Source organism: Lycorma delicatula, chromosome 6, assembly GCF_047948215.1.
Source record: "Lycorma delicatula isolate Av1 chromosome 6, ASM4794821v1, whole genome shotgun sequence".
Taxonomy (NCBI): domain Eukaryota; kingdom Metazoa; phylum Arthropoda; class Insecta; order Hemiptera; family Fulgoridae; genus Lycorma; species Lycorma delicatula.
In genome coordinates, this window is record NC_134460.1 from 112963087 (window position 1) to 112985402 (window position 22316).

Consider the following 22316-nt stretch of genomic DNA (forward strand, 5'->3'; position numbering starts at 1 on the left):
GAACAGTACATAGCCAGAGTTACTTTTATTGAATAGAAACATAATGAAAGTAATGTATAGCCAAAATTAATAAACCTATCTGGGAGATTTCAATCTCTTGCTGGGAAAAATTCACATAATAACTTTTCTGTGGGAATATTCATTGCCTCATTGCACAACAGAACAGCCTATGTTATGGTTACATTTTCTTAAAGCTTCATTCACATCCTTAGTTAATAAAGAGAATAAAATAATATAATTTTTTTATTAGCATTTAAATTTTTTCTTCTTTTGGGCTACAAAGAGTTAGTTTAGTGTGAGAAAAAATTAAAAATTCAAGAAAAGCTTCCAAAAAATTGGTACAATTCTTTAAATAAGTAATTTTTTAGCAGTCATTAAGGAATGTTATCATGTTAATGGATTTTATTAAGCAGCTCAACAAAATATGAAAATACTTTAAAATTGTTGAACAACTTTATTTCAAAATTCAAAATTTTTCTTTTAACAATCCTTTTGGGCTAATTAGCAGCAATTACTCAATTGAAATTATTGGTAGTGCTGTTACTAATGACACCTTTCTTAGTAGGAAACCCCTTAGGAATACATTTGCACAATATTTTATGAATGTTGTGTTTTTGTTTACTTATATGCTTTTTTGTCAAATATGTTTTTGTTAAATTTTATATTGATCAATTATGGTGAGATTTTGTTTTTTAAATAGTCATCTCAATGTTCTTGAATAATATAAATTCAGAACTTACAAAATTTGCCAAAAACAACACTTTAAAGGAAAAAATGTAACACAGATAAAACATGTTATTATATTATATACTTGGATGGTTTACTAATAACCTTATAAAGATGGGTGCGATTAACCACAGCACAACTGGTAACTCCACTAAAGAAGGTGCAGCTAATTAGCAATGAAATATCTTTTGGAAGAGAGTTCTAGTGTTTTGTTAATGAATTGTCAAGTGTTTAATTATTTTACTTGATTTACTGCAAATGTATCTACGATATGGAATTGATTTTTGGGGTTAGTTTAGATTAGTATACAATCGCATAAAGTATTTTATAATGGCTTTTAATGTATTGCTTATACATTCATATCTTTTTCTTTTTACAAAATTAAAGTAAAAGTTTATTGTTCTTGTATATAATTTATGCCCAACATGTTGTATGTATCATCTAATTGAATAAAGTGTACCTAAATATTCCTTAAAGAATGATAAGTATTTGTAGATACGAATAAGTTATTTTTTCCTCAAAGAAGCTTAACAGTGATTAAAGAAAAATGAAAATGTTCTTATTTGGGATACAGAAATCATTGAAATCAACTACAATCTGACTCAGCTAATCATGTTATATATTTTTCAAAATTAATTGATGAGGGTTAAATGGGAAACAGAAATTACTTTCTGATGCTTATTGTTAAAATAGTATTTATTTTTTTTTGAAAATTGCTGTGATAAATATACCTAAAATGGATAAAAACGCCTTTTTTTGATAAAAACCGGAATATTAATTTACATACTTAAGCAGTTTCTTTTTGCGTATAAATGTACTAATTAAGTATACAAATACATCCTTTTCTACAATTATAAAATGCACAAATATATAATATTTATGAATTGTTTCTAATTTATATTTAATAATTTTCATGAATTGTGATATAAAAATTGAAGTATTCATTATGGTTTTTAAAATATCTATGCAAAAGCATTTTCCTATATAGGAAAATTTCCTACAATGAATGAACGAAAGAGAGAAAATTTATGCAAGAATATAAAATTGTAAATTAAAATCTCAATATATAAATAGTTAAATGATATTGTATTAATAGTGAATAGTAGTAACCAGACAACCCTAATTTAAAAAAGTACAATGTGGTTTACCCATGGAAACATGCCTTCGAATATTTTACATTACTGATAAGCAGCATAATATTATAGAACTCACCAATAAAAGAATCTAAAAGATGGTTGATAGTTTCTCAGTCGGATTCAACGTCTGCAAACTGGTCCTCACCTTCCTGAAATATTTATGTGATTACCACTAAACGATACAACACAAAGACATGCAGTGAGTTAATCCACAGAGCAAACATAACAAATAATACAATGAACAAAATTTAATAATTTTACATAACACATAATACTAACTACAAATAAAATACATTCAGACATACACATGTAACAACAAGTAACATATATAATAACATGCAGCCATAACATGCATGCTGAACATCAATATATTTTTTCCAGTATTAAAGAGAAATATTGTATAATGTAATGGATAATTTATTAAAATATTTAATGAATGCAATTTAAAAACGAAATAATTCATTGTAAATGGTAAATATAATTAAAAAAGAATCATGAGCAAATTGGATTTTTAAAATTATCTATATTATATAAATACATACGATTCATGAAATTTTATAAATGTATATGAGATATTTAGGAAATTATATTTCTAAACATGCTTTCAAAGATTTAAAAAAAGTGGTAGAGAAATATATCAATGAAGAATAAACATGATAAAGTAATAAATAAAATCTTAACGTACCATTAGCCATAATTAAACACTTATAGTTCATAAAAAGTACCTTAAATTAAATTAAAAAATGACGATAAAATAAACTGAATAATTAAGACATAATCAGAGGTAAGAAATGTGCAACTAGTTTGAATATACTTTTAGTAATCAAGACACACAGAACATTAATAAATCTTTCATTCCTCTGCGTAAAAATGAATCTGAAAAAATTGTGTTAGATGTAAATACATTTATTTAATAAAGTAATTTATACAGATAAATGAAAAATGCAGAATCACTCAATAGTACTTAATTGAAAGAAAATATTTACATAAGGCTACGAGTTTACACCCTTATTACATTTAACGTATATTTAAGATATCTTATACCAACTACTTTCTCTAGTGTAAAATAAAAAAAAAAAATGTTTAACCACATAGCAATATTAATATTGATTAGATAACCATAACTTCTTTGCTTGTATATTTTACTTCCCGAATTCAGTTATTGATTAGTTGTACATTAAAAACTGTGTGGTTTGTTGGAAGACTGTCATATAAATTCGGAAGAATTAATAGCAGGAATTTACTAAACATGAGAAATCGCAAAATAAAAATTATCTTTAAAAGAAAAGAGCAGGGAAAATTTTTTTAAATTGAGAATAGCAAAGGTAGGATGATGGTCTTTGGGTAATATTTAACACGACTGACTTCATGGTTTTATATTACAACAAGCATTACACCATTCAGGAGTGTTTCACCAATAAACTAAATTTACACATTATTTTATAATGTTAATAAATTGCAACTCATAAGAAATTAAAGTGGTAGCTTAAAGAGGTAGCTGTCATTTAAAAAAATATCAAAGTAATAATTTTATTTAGGGCTAGATTGTATCACTAATATATTTTCCAGCTGAACAATTGTGCATTAATCTTATATTATTGTAAGGAATTATATGATATTGTGAATAAAATGATAAATTGCATGTCCTTTCAACCTTACGATTTTATTACATGTGAAACATCTCAAGGGTAGCTTTATTGAAAACAAAATGATTTGATATAAGAATAAATTCCATTAACTGAAGCCATTTTTAGGAATTACAACTAAACAGTATTAAGTATAATTTTATTTTAGATAAATAGATGAAATAATGTTGATATTAGTAATTTATGATGCATAATGACCATAAACATTATTGACACTTAAAAAAAAAAATTAAGGTGGCTGTTGTGTTGCAATGAGAGTTGTAATTACTCTTGAGTCCTTTTTTTTCCTGTTTAGCCTCCAGGAATCACCATCAGGTATTACTTCAGAGGATGATATGTATGAGTGTAAGTCAAATGCAGTCTTGTACAGTTTCAGGTCAACCATTTCTGAGATGTGTGGTTAATTGAAACCCAACCACCAAAGAACACCAGTATCCATGATCTACTATTCAAATCCATATAAAAGTAACTGCCTTTACAAGGATTTGAACGTTGGAACTCTCGAATTTGAAATCAGCTGTTTTGCGAAGATGCATTGGTCTAGATGCACTAGACCAACTCGGTGGGTTACTCTTGGGTCCAGATCAAGCTTGAACTGCACCAGATATCCTACAAACTTCTAAATATTGTATGATATACAGGAGGGACTCTTTTACTCTAGTTAATGTGGGTGTAGGTGAATCATATATAAAAAATCTTAAATAATAAAAACCTGACCAGGTCTTATATTTTAAGGTGTTATATAAATAAATAATTTATTGAGAGCAGTAAATAACTATAATTATGTAGATAATGCTATGATTGGAAACAGTACATGGATAGAAAAAGAAGCTCTTCAGGATTGGACAGGAAGGATAAAATAAAACTGCGGAAAATCTTGATTAGAGCATCACTTAATAGAAAATTAATAAATAAAAAAGAGAAGTGATTGTAGTCCATATTAATATATACAGTTAATAATTACACAAAATAATACTGATCGAGATTTAACTATTAATTAATAATAAATGAGTAGAATCTGCACACAATAACAATTTTGTAAGGCATTAATTGGAAAAAAATTGAATTCATAAATGAATAAGATGTTAAATTACACCTCCAATTTCACTTTTTTAATAAAATAACAACAAAAGTTGGAAAACTCACACGGTCAGAAATACGATAATGAGAACTAGTATCTCCTTTCATTGTATTTATTTTTATTATGCTAAATGTTATTAAGATCATTATTCTGGAAAATCATACAAAAAGAGTACTCGGTGACCAAAACGCACAATAAATATTTGCATGGGTTATAATTTTTTTGAATCTGGGGACATAAAATATTGAAAATTGTAAAAAAACAAGGGGATGAAATTTTTATGGATAAACATATTTTCACTCTGTTAAATACTGTTACATATTCATTCTAAAATATAACTTTAACCTGAAATTTTATGAACTTCAAAAGTAATTTAATCAATAAGAGAAAAATAAATTTCCAAATAGATGATCAATAAAAAATATCATAAATTATTTTCAGGTTGTTATACAAATAGTTTTCACATTTAAAATTATTTATTCTTCTTTTAAACAATTGAAATAATCAAGAAATAACTCCATAAACAAACTGTATCAAATAGTTTTATATATAACTTCATACAATAATCGGAAAATGAAATAAATATATTAACATTTCTTCAAAAAAATAATTTTTTTTTTTAATCAGATTTTCCTGGGCTAGACAGCTAAGATTTGGCGGAGTTTTTTTAGTAGGCCCTAGCTGGCCTTGCCGGCCTCCGTGGCGCAAGTGGCAGTGTCTCAGTCTTTCATCCGGAGGTCCCGGATTCGATTCCCGGTTAGGCATGTTATTTTCACACGCTACAAAAATTGACGTTCATCTATCTCATCCTCTGAAGTAATACCTAACGTTGGTCCCGGAGGTTAAAAAAAAGCCCTAGCTGACAAAAACATTTTGTTTATTTATTGTGGATAAGAAATACAAAATAAAATTTGATATCTGCATAAATTTAATGCAGAAAGTAAAGGAAAGAATTAATAATAACGATGTATATATATATATATATATATATATATATATATATATATAGATCAAGCTACAAGAAATTCAAGGTTGGATGCTGAGTTTGAAGTTAGGTTATTTTATATGTAATTCAATAAACTGCATCCTTTGAACCTGATAGTTTTGTAATAATGGGAATGTCTCAACAGGAATTCTCGAAATTGATGATGGATACAAATAATGCCAATCGCAAAACGATGTGACGATTGGTATTTTTTTTTCCTGTTTAGTCTCTGGGAATCACCGCCAGGTATTACTTCAGAGGATATGTATGAATGTAAGTGAAGTCTTGAACAGTCTGAGGTCGACCATTTCTGAGATGGGTGATTAATTGAAACCCAACCACCAAAGAACACCGGTATCCAAGATCTAGTATTCAAATTCGTATAAAAGTAACTGCCTTAACTAGGATTTGAAAGTTGGAACTCACGACTTCGAAATCAGCTGATTTGTGAAGACGTGTTCACCGCTAGACCAACCCGGTGGGTATGACGATTGATACTACGAGAGGGTATCTCTAAAGTAAAGACAATTAATTGTTAAAAATTTATTTTGAAAACTTTATGAATATTTTTTATTTCTTTTAAACTACATACCTTATACTACTATTATATATAATCGCCACGTGAATTAAGACATTTATTTTAACGATACACCAGCTTCAATATAAACTCATCATATTCTTCTGACGTGCACAAATCTTTCTGAAGCCTAAATGGTCACAAACAATGAGACTAACATCAGCAATTGAATCATCAGGAAAAAGAAGAGCCAGGTCAGAAATTGTTGAACCCACTAGGTTGGCCCAGTGGTGAACTCGTCTTCGCAAATCAGCTGATTTAGAAGTCGAGATTTCTAAGGTTTAAATCCTAGTAAAGGCAGTTACTTTTATGCGGATTTGAATACTGGATCGTGGATACTGGTGTTCTTTGGTGGTTGGGTTTCAATTAACCACACATCTCAGAAATGGTCGACCTGTGACTGTACTTCACTTACAATCATCCTCTGAAGTAATCCTGACGGTGATTACGGAAGCTAAACAGGAAAAAAAGGTCGGAAATCGTTGAGTGATGATCTTTTCTAATTTCATCACTGACGCGGTTCAAAAAGTCCTCGGTGATTATCGAGGGCCTCCCCGAATGTTCTTCACCATGCACATTAATTCTGTTATTTCTAAACATTTCACACTATTTTCGTACGCTTCTTTCATTCATTAAATTATCAACGTACACAGCAACCAATTGCCTATGACTTTCAGGGGGCTTAATATTTTGATGATTGAAAAAACATATGATTCCACGTATTTCACAGTCGGTGGCAACATCGATTTTCCTATTAAATTTATAACGTAATAACTCACACGTAATCAAAAGTTACCACAACGCGATAACTTACAGACAACAATACAGTGTATACATTACTAGCGTGGCCATGACGGATACAGGTTCGCTAACCTTAAGGAGAGAAATTTCCCAGCGGTCTTACAATAACCAAATGAAATTTGTAGCTATGATAAACGATTTTTTTTTAATAAAAAAGCTAATTTTAATTGTGATATATTTTCATTTCATTGAAGAATTATTTTCCCTCCCTGTTATAAGAAAGGTGGTTTAAGATTAGGTTTCAGTTAAAAAAATTGATATTTTCATTTCTATTCATGACTCAAAATTAAACAATGGGAGTGCAGTTTCACTGCATGGTGTTGACATTTATTTCTGATTGAAGACAAATTATTAATTATTAATACCTGCTTAGAATTTAATTTTGCAAAAAGTAACTGAAATTTAAAATCATAGTTATAAAGTAATTATAAAATAAATTTATAAATATTACTTATGTATTTTAAAATACAGCATTTATGTGACGTAACACATTTTGTAGACTACCAATTTATCAGTAATTTCAAGAAGAGGGAGAGAAAAAAATTTAATTGTATGGTGGTTTAAGAAGATGTCAGATGATAATTTGAGTTCACTTGACATGTAGAAAAAATTAACACGAATATGTTTTAGTGTAAAATGTAAACTCAGCTTTGCTGAGTTTACATTTTATCAAGAAAAAACTTTTTCTAGTTTTATAGCTGTTAAGTTAGTAGAAAGGAAGCAGTAAATAAAATTAAATAAAAGATTTGAATAGGTTTAGTTTGGTTTTGATCATAATTCAATTGGCTGTGAAGAAAAATAACTTAATAATTTATGAAAAACGTTCTATGTTATTTCAGTCTTTCAATGAAAAATTCTGTGGACAATGGATATTCTGATGGTCTAAGCACATGGATTAATCCAGTTATTTTCATAAATAAAGCTAAATAGTGATATTACACCATGAAATTGCATTTTTAAATGAGACTGTAGTTGTAAAATAATGTCTGAAATGGGATGTCTGTTGGGATGTCAATGTTGTAAAAAATCAAGGCATTGAACTAAATTCTATTCTCTTAATACTTAAGTAGCTACATACAGCTATGTAACTCTCTTATTTATATAATCAATAACATAATTGTGATTCTAGAAAATAGATTTATAAATGCTATTTACATAAAGTTGATTCATTAGAAGACAGTAGAATAAAATAAACGAAAGTTTGGTAATATGTGTACGTACTGCACACTAATTTAACAAAAAATATTGCTCAATTTGCTTATTTCATATTTCCTTAAAATTAATCAACTTTACTTATTAATGTACAATAATACTACAACTTCGTAGTATAGCGTACAATCTTATTTATAATGATTTTATTTTGAGACACTACCTCAAAAGTTGCCCAATCACAGTTTGACAGTTAGTCCATTAGTTCTCAGACAGAACCATTTATAGAACCTCTATGTCCAAAGGACCTTAGTTTCATGGGTATTCAAATCCACATAAAATTTACTATGCTGAATATATTTGAACGTGGATCTACTACCATCGCAGAAAATGTGATCAATAATGATATTGATGAGTCACCTAATCAAACAATTAATAAACAAACACCTAGTAACAATGATGACATGATGATTAAATAATGGTTTTTGCTACAGATTATAAAGATAAATAAAAAGCAACAGGACATAAAAATATCCTAAAATTGAATAACTTTAATACAGGCAGAATAAGTAATTCTACACATTCAATAAATTTTTAATTAATAAAAAAGGAAACTTGTCTAACTTCTATATTAAGATCTATTGGAATAGGTTACTATTAATACTTACTACACATTTACAATCTGGATATAGGAAAATATTTTTCTAGGTTTCAGACTCCCAAGAATCTAGTAAAAGCACTGCTATTACATACAGTTTTTTTAATTAGTTCACTTGTTCAAAAATTACATGTTGCCGATTTCATATAATGAGCAAAACTGTTTAATAAAGTTACTACTTATTTGTTATATAAATATATATATTTTGAATAAATTTTTGTCTTTTTTTTTTACAACAATTAGTGTAACTAATTTCAAGATACAAAAATAAAAGGATAAATAAAAAATTAACATTTGGTGATAGTATATTCTTTTAACTAAAAGTATAGTAGAAGAAATCCTGAATGGAACAGGTTAATTGCTAGGATAAAAATTTACTGTGAAAGAAAATGGGTATAATAAAATTAATGAATTGTGACAGAAAATAAAATAAAAAACGATGTAAATATGTTACATAAGGGAATACAGTACATGAAATTTGAAGACATTTTCTTTAAAGCTTGCAAAATTGTTCTTGTAATAAAGATTTATGGAGTATAGGAAAAAGTAAAAAAAAAAAAAAAATGAATTCTTTTATGTCAAGTTTGATACAAGGAAGTTTGTTTCATGTTTTCAATTGACAATATTTGTGGGTAAAAGTCATGTGAATCTGAGGAAAATAAAGAAGAGTGTAATAAATAAGAAAAAGTGTTATTATTTGGAAATGATATCATGTTACTGAAGATGGGTAAAAAGGAATTAAAAAAAAAAAACAAACAGATAAATATATCAAATGCAGAAACTAAAGAAAGAATTACAAATTAAAATAAACAGAAATAAAAGTAAAATATTAGTTTTATTGAAGTAATGAAGTTAGGAAAATGTGTCATGAGGTTAGATGGATAAAGTTGTAGTGATAAAAAGCTGTGTAGTGCCAGGAAGTGAGATAAAGGAAGAGAAACTTTAGAAAGATGATACAGAAGATTGAATTTTTAAACTGGCAGATAGAGTTGGGGTTTTCAGGTAGTTATGGAATAAAGATGTCCCAAGAAATTTAAGAAATTGAAACCTCTATTAACAGACAACTACTTAACTCTACTATGGACAACTCTAAACAATGGAAAGTTTTTGAATTTCAGTCCCTTGAAAAGAGCCTTCTTAGTAAAACATAATGGACAATGGATGAGAAAACATATTTTTAAATAATAATTATTACTTTGTTGCAAAATAATAATTTTTTTTTAAATTTTTATGAGTATTATTAAAATATACTCCAGCGTAATCATACTAATTACATTTCTTTTTCATTAATTATACCTTGATTTCTCACATTCTTATTTGTGTATAAGTGTAATCCATTTTTTTATGCAGATGACAGAAAATGATATGGCTTACTGTACAAATCATCATACAAGTTTATGAAATCACAAACCAATCATTAGCATGATTCTGTACAGTATAAATACACTCATTTTGTATTCATTTAAAACCAGTGTTTTTATAGAGCAGGTTCTCTAATTAAATGGTAAACAGCATTAACATAAATGGTACCATAGTAAGTGACATCAAAATTTGTGAATTGTTATGTTGATAGCTAAATTTTAATGTAAAAGTAAACAAGTTTTATTAACTTTGATGTAAATCTCTCCATGAAAGAAAGTGTAAATGTTTAAAATCTTTATATCCATCATTTAACAATGAAATGATAAGAACAGTGATGATGACTTGAGAAAGTTTGTAGAAACAGAGATTCACCAAAGACTATAATGGTATATTGAAGCAATCTAGTAAGTTTTAACTGTAAAAGAATTAAAAAATTGTAAAAATGACGCACATGGTTTCAAAAAGAGTAAATATAATATTTAATTCTTCATTTAGAAAAACAATTTTGTGTTGAAAAAAAAATGACAAAATTCTTCCTGTTAAAATAATTTATTATATGTTAAAAAAAAAAAAAAATTAGTTTTCACTGAGCTTATCTTTTAATAGGTTTTGTGTTTAATTGAAGCTATAGAAAAAATAATATTCATATACTCTCAAAATACTTTGGGTCATTTTCTGTTATTCCTCCCTCAGTTTGTCAAATATCATTACCCAACGATTTATATTACATTTATTGATGCATGTATAAAAGACTTTATTAATGAAATGTGTAACTCAGGTTATGTTCATTCCTGTCTTTTAAGTTTAAGATAGTGTTAAGTTTAACTTTAAGGTAAGTTTAAGATAGTGATGTGTTTCAAGTAATTCTGGAAGATATTACCTCTCTTGGGCTACACAATAAATATTTGTGTTCATATGTAAGTATTCAATGTTTCAAATATTATTATCTCAGTTTCAGCTTTCATTAATTTATATTTAATCATTTCAATTAATTTTTTTTTTTAATATTTAAAAAAAGAATTTAGACATTTTTTTGAACACTTATTTATTTTAACATATTTTATTAGTGTTTTAAAAATTAAAGCAAAATCTAAGAATTTAACAAATATTTTTTCTGAAATGCTAGTGCAATTTTATGCTAAAAATACACACAAAATAAATGGTGGGAGGATAACCTATGACAACCATATTATGCGTCATTTTATTGTAAAATGATTGACTAATGATGATATTTTTAAGGAACATTGCTTAATGAACAAATTTGCTGCTTAAATTACATATACTTGTATACATTATGCTTAAGTTGTAAGCATAGAGTTTTAAAAATAAAAGCAAAAGCTTTTTTTAATGTTTAGCTAAAGTTTTTAATAAGCTTTCTATGAAAAACTTATTTAAAATTTTATTGAAAGAATAGCTAAATATTAAATCACCAGGTTTTTTCAGTATGGAAATGAACTGATCAGGGCTAAAAAATGACCAATAAGAAGGAACATGAAAACTTGAAAGAAATGAATTTGGAAGCAAACATTTGCTATATTAATTAAAAGAAACTGCAGTGTCTTATGATTTGTTTGCAAAGTTGTACATTTTGTTTATCAAAAGGGATAAGACTATTAAACAGACCTGAATACAAGGTAGAAGTTAAGGAAAAAATAAGGGTGTTACTGTGAGTTACAGAGGAGAAGGCAGGAAACAGAGATAGGTGGGTTAGGTAGAGAATCAACTAAAGTTTAAATGGCAATAGTAGTATAATATGAGAAAATTGTAATAAAAATTAATAATAACTGCAACGGGGGAGAAAAATACAAGAAATAAAATAAATAATAACTAAAGATTAAATTCATGACATGAAGTAAAAATCAACTTTTTTTGGTGTCTTTTTTATCTCAGGTGATTTACATCGCAGCCATAAAAAAAACTGAAACAGTTTCTATAAACAACAAATTAATGTAGCTCCTCTTCTGTAATAAACAATGCTATTACTACACTGATTTAATGTAATGGAGGAAAGAAAAGTAATACTGTTAAATACTTTAATCATCATGTTGTTTTTTTATGGATCATTGCTCCTGCTCCTAGGATGAACAGTAATTCTCAGTTGTTTTGGATGAATATTAAGGCAAAATCAGAAGTATAAGGTGTAAAGTATATGAAACAACAATTCTTCTATTATTAAATAGAACTGGGCAAGTATATGAAATTATGAGAGTCATTAAGGCTATGAAACCTTGTATCACTGCTGAGAAGACAGTAGACAGAAGACAGTCTTTTGAAGTAAAAGTCTACATATCTAGTTACATTTCAAATATCAAATATAACTTCAAAATACATAGCATTTGAGATGAATATATATATATATATATATATATATATATGAGTTAGACCATCTGAATAATGTCCAAAGATGAAAGAATAAAAAGTCTGCTGACTTCTTTATTTCATGTATTTCAAAATTAATTTTATTAAAATTATTTAATAGTTCATAAACATGATTTCAACTCCTATATTTTAATACAATATTACGTGTTTAATAATTAAATAAATTAAAATAATTCAAAAAGATATATACATAAATGATTTATAGACTTAAAGACTGAACCAAGTGAACTATTCCTACAAAAATAATTACTATATGTTACTAGAACTTTTTGTAAAGTTGGGAGTAGAAAAAATTACTGCTACCAGAACATTATAAATTCAAGTTTTTACTTACCACTAACAGATTTAAACATACCACTAACAGATTATGTAGAACAGAAACCACTAAAAACAATAATAACTTAATGTTATCAAACAGAAATTCAATTATGTATTTCATTTTGGTGCATAAGATTCAAGTTACTTAAATTTATTTATGTAATTAAACTTATCAAATTTTTTATTCATTTTACTTATTTATTTAGTAGTTTTGTTAAAAACAATATTATTTAAATTACTTGTGTAATTAAATAAAATTTAATGTAATTTTAGTTTTAAAGTAAATCTAAATTAATGTGTATATTAACCCCTCCACAATTTTATTGTTAAAATATGTTCAAATAAAATTGGTTAAAACAAGTATGTGATGTGAATACAATAATACTAATGAAATCTTTACAATTACAAAACAGTTCATAATTAAGTGAAGTGTTACATTTAATTCATTAAAAATATGCAAAACATTTATGTACATAAAAGTTATGTATTGTATATATGAACAAACTGCACGAGTATGTGTGTGTGTGTGTGTGTGTGTACGTTTTTAAAATAATCATGTACCTATTAAAAGGGCAATGACCTCATGTAAGAACTTGCCTTTCTGCAAGAAATGCAGTCAGATTGAATCTTGGTGAGAGCATGATATTTTTACATTAATATCCCTTGATTCTGTATTTCTGCATTAATTTGTTTATAGTCTCAAATAAACAATACATTCTGATCTGGAAACCACATGTTAATACAGTGAAAGTTTTACTGGTTGATAAGAATAAAACTATTTTTAGGATATTGGCCAAAATGAAAACTGCCAAGACATTTTTGTGAGAAAATCTTTTAACACCTTTACCAGTACCAATTGTACCAGTAATCAACAGTTCATTTTTATTGTAATAATGAAACACAATACAACTTTGATAAGTTTTGAGTTACTTCATTCCATGAAATTTAGGAAAGAAGCTAACTTGTGTGGTGTGCAGGAAAAACACAATCAATGTATGGTTGTATTAAAATACAAATGCTGTAATGGTCTAGATATGATTAAATAAGGGTGCACGTTCTAATGAAAAATGAAATTTATAATTTTGAAAACTTTAAATTTAGTACTAATAATCCACCACATTTAAAAAATATAAAACCGTTTAAACTGATCTCAGTTCACTTCAACTGATGATAAAGGACATAAAATCTTCAAATAAGCTTCTTAGATTAATTTAGAGCAAATGCTAGGTTAGATTTTGGTAATGTTTATGTAACTTTCATCTTAAATAATTGGGTACAATTATTTCAATAATTTTAATTAATTAATTTATAATTTAAATAATTACTTAAATAATCTTAGTTTCAATTAAAAATAAAATAAAATGAACTGAAAATTCTAGACGTATGGGATGGGCAATTTACATCATTAAATATTAGTAACCCTGATGATAAATGATTTCATTAACTCAGTAGGAAGAAGAGATATCTACAATGTAACAAGTTCTGACTGAATTGTTCTGAGTTTGAGTTTTATAGCATAGGTTAAAAGTCTACTCTACTATAAAATTGCCTTAAACCTAAAATAAATCTAATTAAAATTATGCTTACCTATCTAAAGCAATAATAATAGGGGATTGCAAACTTATTACTTTAAATGAGATGTTTAAATTGTTATCTTTATAAAGAAATATTAATCAAATGTAACTTAAAGATCTGAAAATATATCAAGTGAAATCAAATTGATTATGCACTATTACTTTTGAGTTTTAGACAAATACTCCTTTTCTTTTTTTTTTATAAAAATACATCTGTCATTATTACTGTTAAAATTGATTAAAGAAGAAATGTGATCACTATTAAAAATTAAAATTTATAATTACATCATAGTGGTAAAGTAAATATATAGAGTGCAGCAGAAGCGACTAAGCGGTTAGGAGGGGTCAATGCTCGAGTGGTGCTGGTGGTGGTAGAGAGGTGCACCTCTCTACCACCGAGGGGATGTTCTCCCTCTGTTCCATTGGTGACCCTGTTTCAGTAGCCAACATTATTTGGTTTGGAACACATCATGGCTTTGCTAAGCACACGTATTTTGAAAACAACCGATCTGTGATCGCGACGCAAAGAGCTTTTCTACTACGGTTCAACATTCTGTGCAACAATGCTGTTCCTTAATGTGAACACAATTCGGTCCTGTGTTAGGCAATTGGAGGAAACTGGTAGCATACTAAGAAAAGGTATACTGGGCTGACACACGTCCACTGAATACCAGGAAATGTGTAGCTGGTGAAAGCAGCAATTGAGCAATCACAAAGACATTCTTCTTGGAGGCATGCTGTTGCCTTGGTGATGTCAAACCGCAGTTTGAGGAAATTCTGCATTTGGATTTGAATCTTCAACCTTCAAAATAATGATGTCTCAAGAATTGAGTCGAGCAGACTATGCCAATCACCAAAATTTGTGTGAGCAAATGCTTACACAGATCACTCCCACGGCAGCTTCCTTCAGTAAAGATGAGGCACATTTTACCTTAGTATAGCTGTGAATAAGCAAAATTTTCACTACTGGGCTGAAAATAACCCCCAAATTTTACTCAAATTACTGCTACATTTTCCTAAACTAATGGTGTGGTATGCCATACTACAATTTGGTGTGTTAGGCTTGTACTTCTTTAAGGAGGATGGTGTGATTGCCACTATGAATTCCCATTGTTATGTCACAATGTTAAAACATTTTCTGCAGTCCAGAATGGAAGAGATTTTTGAAGAAGAAGGATTGGGTAACTTTTGGTTCCAACAGGTTGGGGCTACACAGCTCACACAGCCCGAAATTCACTCAATGTTTTGAGATAAATTTTTCCCAGATGTCTGGCTTCTCTGAGGGGTAATGCTGGGTGGCCTGCACGGTTACCTAACATGAGCATTTGTGATTTCTTTCTTGGGATATATCTGAAGGAAAAGATGTTTAAATGGCGCCTTCACCCCCTACCAGAACTAATTATAATCTGCTCTTTCTTCAATAATTATTGAAGAAGTTCATGTTATACTCCACAATACGTGTGAATGAGCTGTACAAATTTGAGAGGTCGTCTCCAAAAGTGTGTTGCTAATGGCCATCATCTTGAGGACATTATTTTGAAAATTTAATGATTATTAAATGGTACGGACTGCTAATTTAGAAAATAAAAATATTTTTTCCTATATACCCCCATTACTTTTTAATAACCCTCAAAATTGCTTAATTGGTTCTGGCGTACTCTGTATTAAGTCATATATTCATTAATTCTTAATCTTTTTGGCGTTTTTGTTCAGCTACAAATTTAAATAGTTTAGGTCAGTAAAATGATATTATCAATAATAAAAATAAAAACTAAAAAAAAAAAAAACATATTAATGGTCTATTTTTGATCTAGCTGTAATTAAAGAATAATTATAAATATGAGTTTAAATAAAATAAACAATTAAAAAAATACATTAATAAAAAATAAAATCAATAAGTATATTGATATATACTTATCATAACATATCAATAAGTATATTATGGTTAATTAAATTAATGAAAAAGGAAGGTTGAAATCTTTGTTTTGTTTATAAGGAGTAAACAGTTATTTCAAGATAATTCATTGCAGAAATACTGTACTTTTTATAAAGAAATACATAACAATAATTCTGTTTCTGCTGTACAGTAGTAAAGTATGAAAATATAAAATTTTTATGAAAAGCTAAAAAAGACAATAAAGATTAAAAAAATGTTTTAAGTATGGCATACAATAAATGGAAACCATAATATGGGATTTTAAAGAAATCCTGAAGATAGAAGAAATATTTAACTAAAAGGTTATTTAAATAAAAGTAATAAAATATTTAAAACAAACAATAATCATGGACATATATAGTGCAAATAACTGAAGTAAAAAGCTATTTTAAACAATATTTAAAATGAAAATGTCAATGACTTATAATTCTATAAAAAGTTTTATTAAACAATTATCTTTTAATTAATATAATTACTATACTGGTGAAAAATATTTTTGTAAACATAATAAAAAAATTGGAGTAAGTTAAAATGCCTAATAATACTGATCTTTTATAAATTTGTTATCAGATCTGATACTAAAGTAAGTGGCAATACTATCTTTAGAAGACTTGAGTTTTCTTGTGGGAAATTAATCCTTTGTTGTTGGATAAATGAACTACCCTTGGTGAACAACTCTTGGTACATGGGAAGAAATTTTCAAAAATCTGATGTATTAAAATTAACTCAATATGCATACCAGTATTTGAGAATACAGGTTTGTTTAAAGGGCTGGGTTATGTTGTTAATAAAAAAAACTGGAACATTGAAAAATCTTTTTAAGTAAAGGAATTTAGCTAGATTTTGGTAATATTTACAAGAAATTTGGTATGGTGATAACATTTTATGAAATAACTTGTATTACAAAAAAATATGTATTATAATGATGTGATTATTAGTTAAAAATTCCATGTTATTAAAGTTATTTACCAATAACATACTCAAAAGAATAAGAATTGAAATGTATTTACAAATTCTGAGCTCAAATCTTAATCAGGCATGACATTTTTTGCATAATACAAAATTTTTATATTGTATTTCATACATAAGCTTCAGTTTCTCAATTAATTTTCTCTATTATGACATTTAATGATGCAACTACAATCAATCTAAAAAATAAAATTTTATTTTTGATATGTAAATGAATGTTGGATTCTTAAAATGAATAAAAAAGAAATTATATATTCTTTTGCTAATTGTATGTTAGAATTATAAAAGAGCTTATCTGTACTACCATAACTTATACGTATACTCAAAAAACAATAATTCCAAATAAAGTAATAACATGTGCCAAATATAAAAGTTTTATTTAACAAGGGACATATCCCACTGTTCTAACAAAACTAGTATATTATACCATTGTTAAAACCAGTGATGTTACCTATAAATATAAAAATTACCAGAAAAATATATAAATATGTAAACATATATCAAGTTCAACACACTTGTTCAAAAGGTTAGTGTGCAAGATAATTAAACAAATTTTGCTAACACCAGAAAACAATAAAATATTTTACTAACCAACAGGTTGCTAAAGATTAATGATTACAAAAAATTCTCTATTCATGGAGTGTACTATTTAGATTCAAACAATAAAATTCTTTTAATAAATTTCATCTATTAAAGTAATATTCTGTTATATTTGCTGGCATATTTACATATAGATTGCAATAAAAGAGTACAGAAGTTTATGGCTTTATGACCAAAAAAGTATGGCTTTACGACCAGAAAAATTGAAGTTTATGGCTTTATAACTCTCAGTCATTGCTTTAAACTGCATTCTATGACTGTAATTGGCACTAATATAGACTATAATTGACACTGATTGTAGCACTAATCTCAAAAACAGTAGACAACTATGGAAGTAATATAAGATATTTATTTAGAAAATCTCATACAAACACTGAATGTTACAGTAATTCATTTGCTGAGTGTAAGGTTTTGATAATTACTCCCCAAGCTCCCCAAAGGAGTAGACCTATCAGAGGTCATCCATAGAAGAGATAGTAGAAATCAGTGAATCCTGAGTAAAAGAAAAAGAAGAAGATCTTGAGTATTAACAGTTAATAAATAATAAGCATGTGATCAATAGTCATTCATTTTTTATATTAATTATATTTAATTGTACATTACTAATTTATAATATAATAGCATATTATTATTATTTTTTAAAAATCACAGCAGATATAATTCACGTTCGTTTATCTTGTTAATGAGAAACCAGGAAGAATCAATGACGCAAATTTTTTTATTTAAAAATATATAAATAACTTTATCAATATAAATGAAAATTTCAGAAATAAAAACATTGTAATATAATTTTTTGATGTAGTTAAAAAGCAAATAATCCCATATGCTCACCTAACTGCAAAAAAAAAATCAGTTCAAACCTTTTTTAGTTTTGAACTTAATTTTAAATTAAAATTGAAATATTTATTTAAAAATGCTATGCACAATGTTTTAGTAGTTTAAATAAATCATAAGAAACATATATTTGAACTACAATCAGAAAGCATATGTGCTAAGTGATAGTTTTACCATGCAACTGCAAAATCACAACGATTACAAAAAGTAAATAATAACTAATAAATTATATACTTAAACCATAAATCTATTAAAATTTAATGAAATAGTTTCATACTACCTTAGAGTTGCAAAAGCAACATTCGAATTCATTAGGTATCTCATCTAACTTTGTCATCGCTGAGCTATCATTTTTGCTGTCATGTTCCTAAAGAGAGAGAGAGAGATAGAAAGAGAATTGACAGGCACAAAGAAGAGGGGTAAAAATAAAATAATAATTAATTAAAAAAATGTAGTAAGTGATGAATAAACTGAAATTGGGAATTTTGTTAAAATATCAGGTATAATTATTGTTAAGAGATAAAAAGCTAATTATTACTTATTACTACTGGCTTTATACAGTCATGTATTGGTAAAAAAAAATTTATCTAAAGCAGTTTCATTGAATATTGATTAATGAAAAAAGCAATCATTTTTATTTGAGATTTTAATTTTTAATTTAATTTTAGCCTTTATATATTGAGAAAAACTGTCCACTTTCAAAAATATTGAAAATACATAAAATAAGTGAACCTTAGAAAAAATTAGTTTATTCAGTTTTATCATGAAAAAATAACGAAAAAATAACCAGGAAATCTTCTAAAAATAAAATACCAAGATACAAAAAACAGCAGACTGTAGAATGTAAAGTTCTTAAGAGTACAAGAACAAAATATAAATTGTAGAATGAGGTGATATGGCAAGAATAAAAAATAAACATCCACTCTGTTAGAAGTATGTCATGTTTTGGATAGTCAGTGTGTATAAAGCAGATGAACTGTGGAAGTAATGAAAAAACTTGAGAAGAAAACATCTAGAAGGAGACCACAAAAAGTTGGATTGTTAAAAAACAGAAGCGAGGGAGAAAGAGCAAGTACTTGGTTGATAGCAAATGGAAGAAAACACTTACTCAAACTACTGTAAGTATTTTAAAACACCTGTGTATAAAAATCTGAAGAACAAAGTTAGTTGATATTCTAGTAGAAATAGAAATGGAAATTCATTAGCTACATCTTGGCAGTTAGAGTAACAAATGATGTTAATAACAACAGAGTAATTGTATGAAATAGAAGATGCACTCATATGAACAATATAGAGGAGAAAATGTAATCATTATGGAAACATAAGGAAAAATAATACACAGAGTTATATTCCTTCTCTTTGATTAAATTTTTGTCTTTGAATAACAGTTCTGTTATTAAAAAAGAAAGTTCCTGCTTATAAGAGTTGTTTTTGGAAGGTGAATAGATCATACTATTTTTGTATGGACTCTAATGGCCCAAATTGCATCAAATCAAATTAAAAGAAAATAATAAATACATTTTGATCATGTATTTCTTTTATTCTGAATTTATAAGAAAATAAAGTTTAATTATAAATTGGATTTACATTATTATCTATTTCAACAACATAAAATGGTAATTTTACTTGTTTATGATAGATTATTAATAAGGAATACAAAAAATTGCTGTTGATGACTCACTTAGTTGAAAGGAGGGCTATCAATAGTATTCTGAGTTCTGGTTTTCATTTTAATTAATTTATTGGTCTGCTTTATAATATATCATGTTTGAGTTATGTACCAATCGTTTTTTTATACTTTTTCTAAATATAATGACGCTACGTAAATAATATGTTAATTTTGTTTTCACCATCAATTTATTAGTTTTCAGTGATTGAACCATACTATAAAATGTTTAATTTGAATAAACAGAACAAAAATAGCAACCAAGCAAAATAAAATAAAATTATATTAGCTGAAATGCAGACAAATATTAATTTTAGAGCATTTCATAAATATTAACCATTGATAATTTAGAGTAAAATTAAAATTTAGAGAACATCATTAAAGTACTATTAAAATCATAACAAATAAGCTTGTTTGAACTTCACAATTATCTTCTTACTCATGTTATGTTTTCATAGCACTGGATAGAGGGAAAATAGAAGTAAGTTACAATCAAGTGGCAACAATTGATAAAAACTCAAAAATGATTTTTTTTAAGTAATGAAACAGTCACATTTAATATATGACAACATTAAAATAGTGATGTGAATATATTTCTAAATATTTTCAATCAACAGAAATCAGGTATTCATAAAATACCAAAAGTTTTATAGACTTTTGGCTGGGAAAAGATAAAAATTTGGATATACAGTTTAGAAGTAACAAGAGTATACAGAGAAGAGTAACAACAATAACTTAAAGAACATTTTAAAAATACACGATCATGCAGTTTATTAAAAGTCAGATAAAAATTAAAGAAAAAAATAAATACATATTTGTGACACCAATACACTTCTGAATTCAGCCAGAATAAAATTACAGAAAACTAGAATGAAAATATATACAGTCACATTATATTCCACAAGTAATTTGGTTTTTACTGTACTTTATGAATTAAAATATAATTTTCCAAATATAATATAAATTAAGTGAAAGTAATTTAGTTAATATAAGCAAGATGTTTCATTAAATTGAAAAGTAATATGAGTGACACATATGTATGTTTGCAACAATTACTTATCTTTTTTTTTAAACCACAACAGATACTAAATTTTCTGCAGTAAAGCATATAAAATATATAGTCATTGACCTAATCTGACTATATATTTTTGGTGGGGAGTAATGTAGAGTACATGATTTTCTAACCACAGTTTAATAAACAACAATACATTGTTTTTATAAATGAGTTGTAAATATTAAACATTATGAAAATGACAATTGCTTATATGAAGTTACTTTCTATATGATTTTATTGAATACAAAATTTATTAATAAGTTTACAGTTTTTCTTAGTTGGAATATATACAATGCATATGTATGAATGCATATATATATATATGCATTCATATATATATATATATATATATATATATATATATTATTGAAATTAATCTTTTTAAAATTCATGTTTTTCTCTGTGCTGTTAAATTATATTTTAAATTCTATTAATATAAACCACCTGGTACACAATAATGAGATAAGACAGATCTTAATTTTAGCATTCAAGTACTTTTGTGGGATCCCGCATCATTAGTCACGATTGAAATATTTAATTAAATTGTTTATTAAATATTAAAAATACTAAAATAATGGAAATTGTATTTTAATTTATTATATGAGTGCTACTATCTGTTGCAGTTTTATTAGATAATCTTATATTTTTATTATTTTTAATGTTTAATATGTAGTTTAATTAAATACTTCAATCATGACTGAGGATGTGGGATCCTGCAAAAGTACTTTCATGGTAAAATTAAGGTAAGATATGTATGTCTTACCACAATATTCCGTACTAGATGGTCTATATTAATGTAACTAAAAATATATACATATGCTAAATAATATTTTGATTAAAAATATCTTCAGGTAATCATTCTAAA

At 26.8% G+C, this 22316-nt stretch overlaps 1 protein-coding gene across 1 annotated transcript in view; it reads right to left on the reverse strand.

The window, feature by feature from the left end:
• Positions 1 to 22316, reverse strand: part of Shab (potassium voltage-gated channel shaker cognate b) — a 506172-nt gene that overhangs the window by 32204 nt on the left and 451652 nt on the right. Inside the window, exon 7 of the mRNA XM_075368331.1 lies at positions 19012 to 19098. Within this exon, the coding sequence (XP_075224446.1) occupies positions 19012 to 19098 (87 nt within the window). The remainder of the gene's footprint in view (positions 1 to 19011; positions 19099 to 22316) is intronic.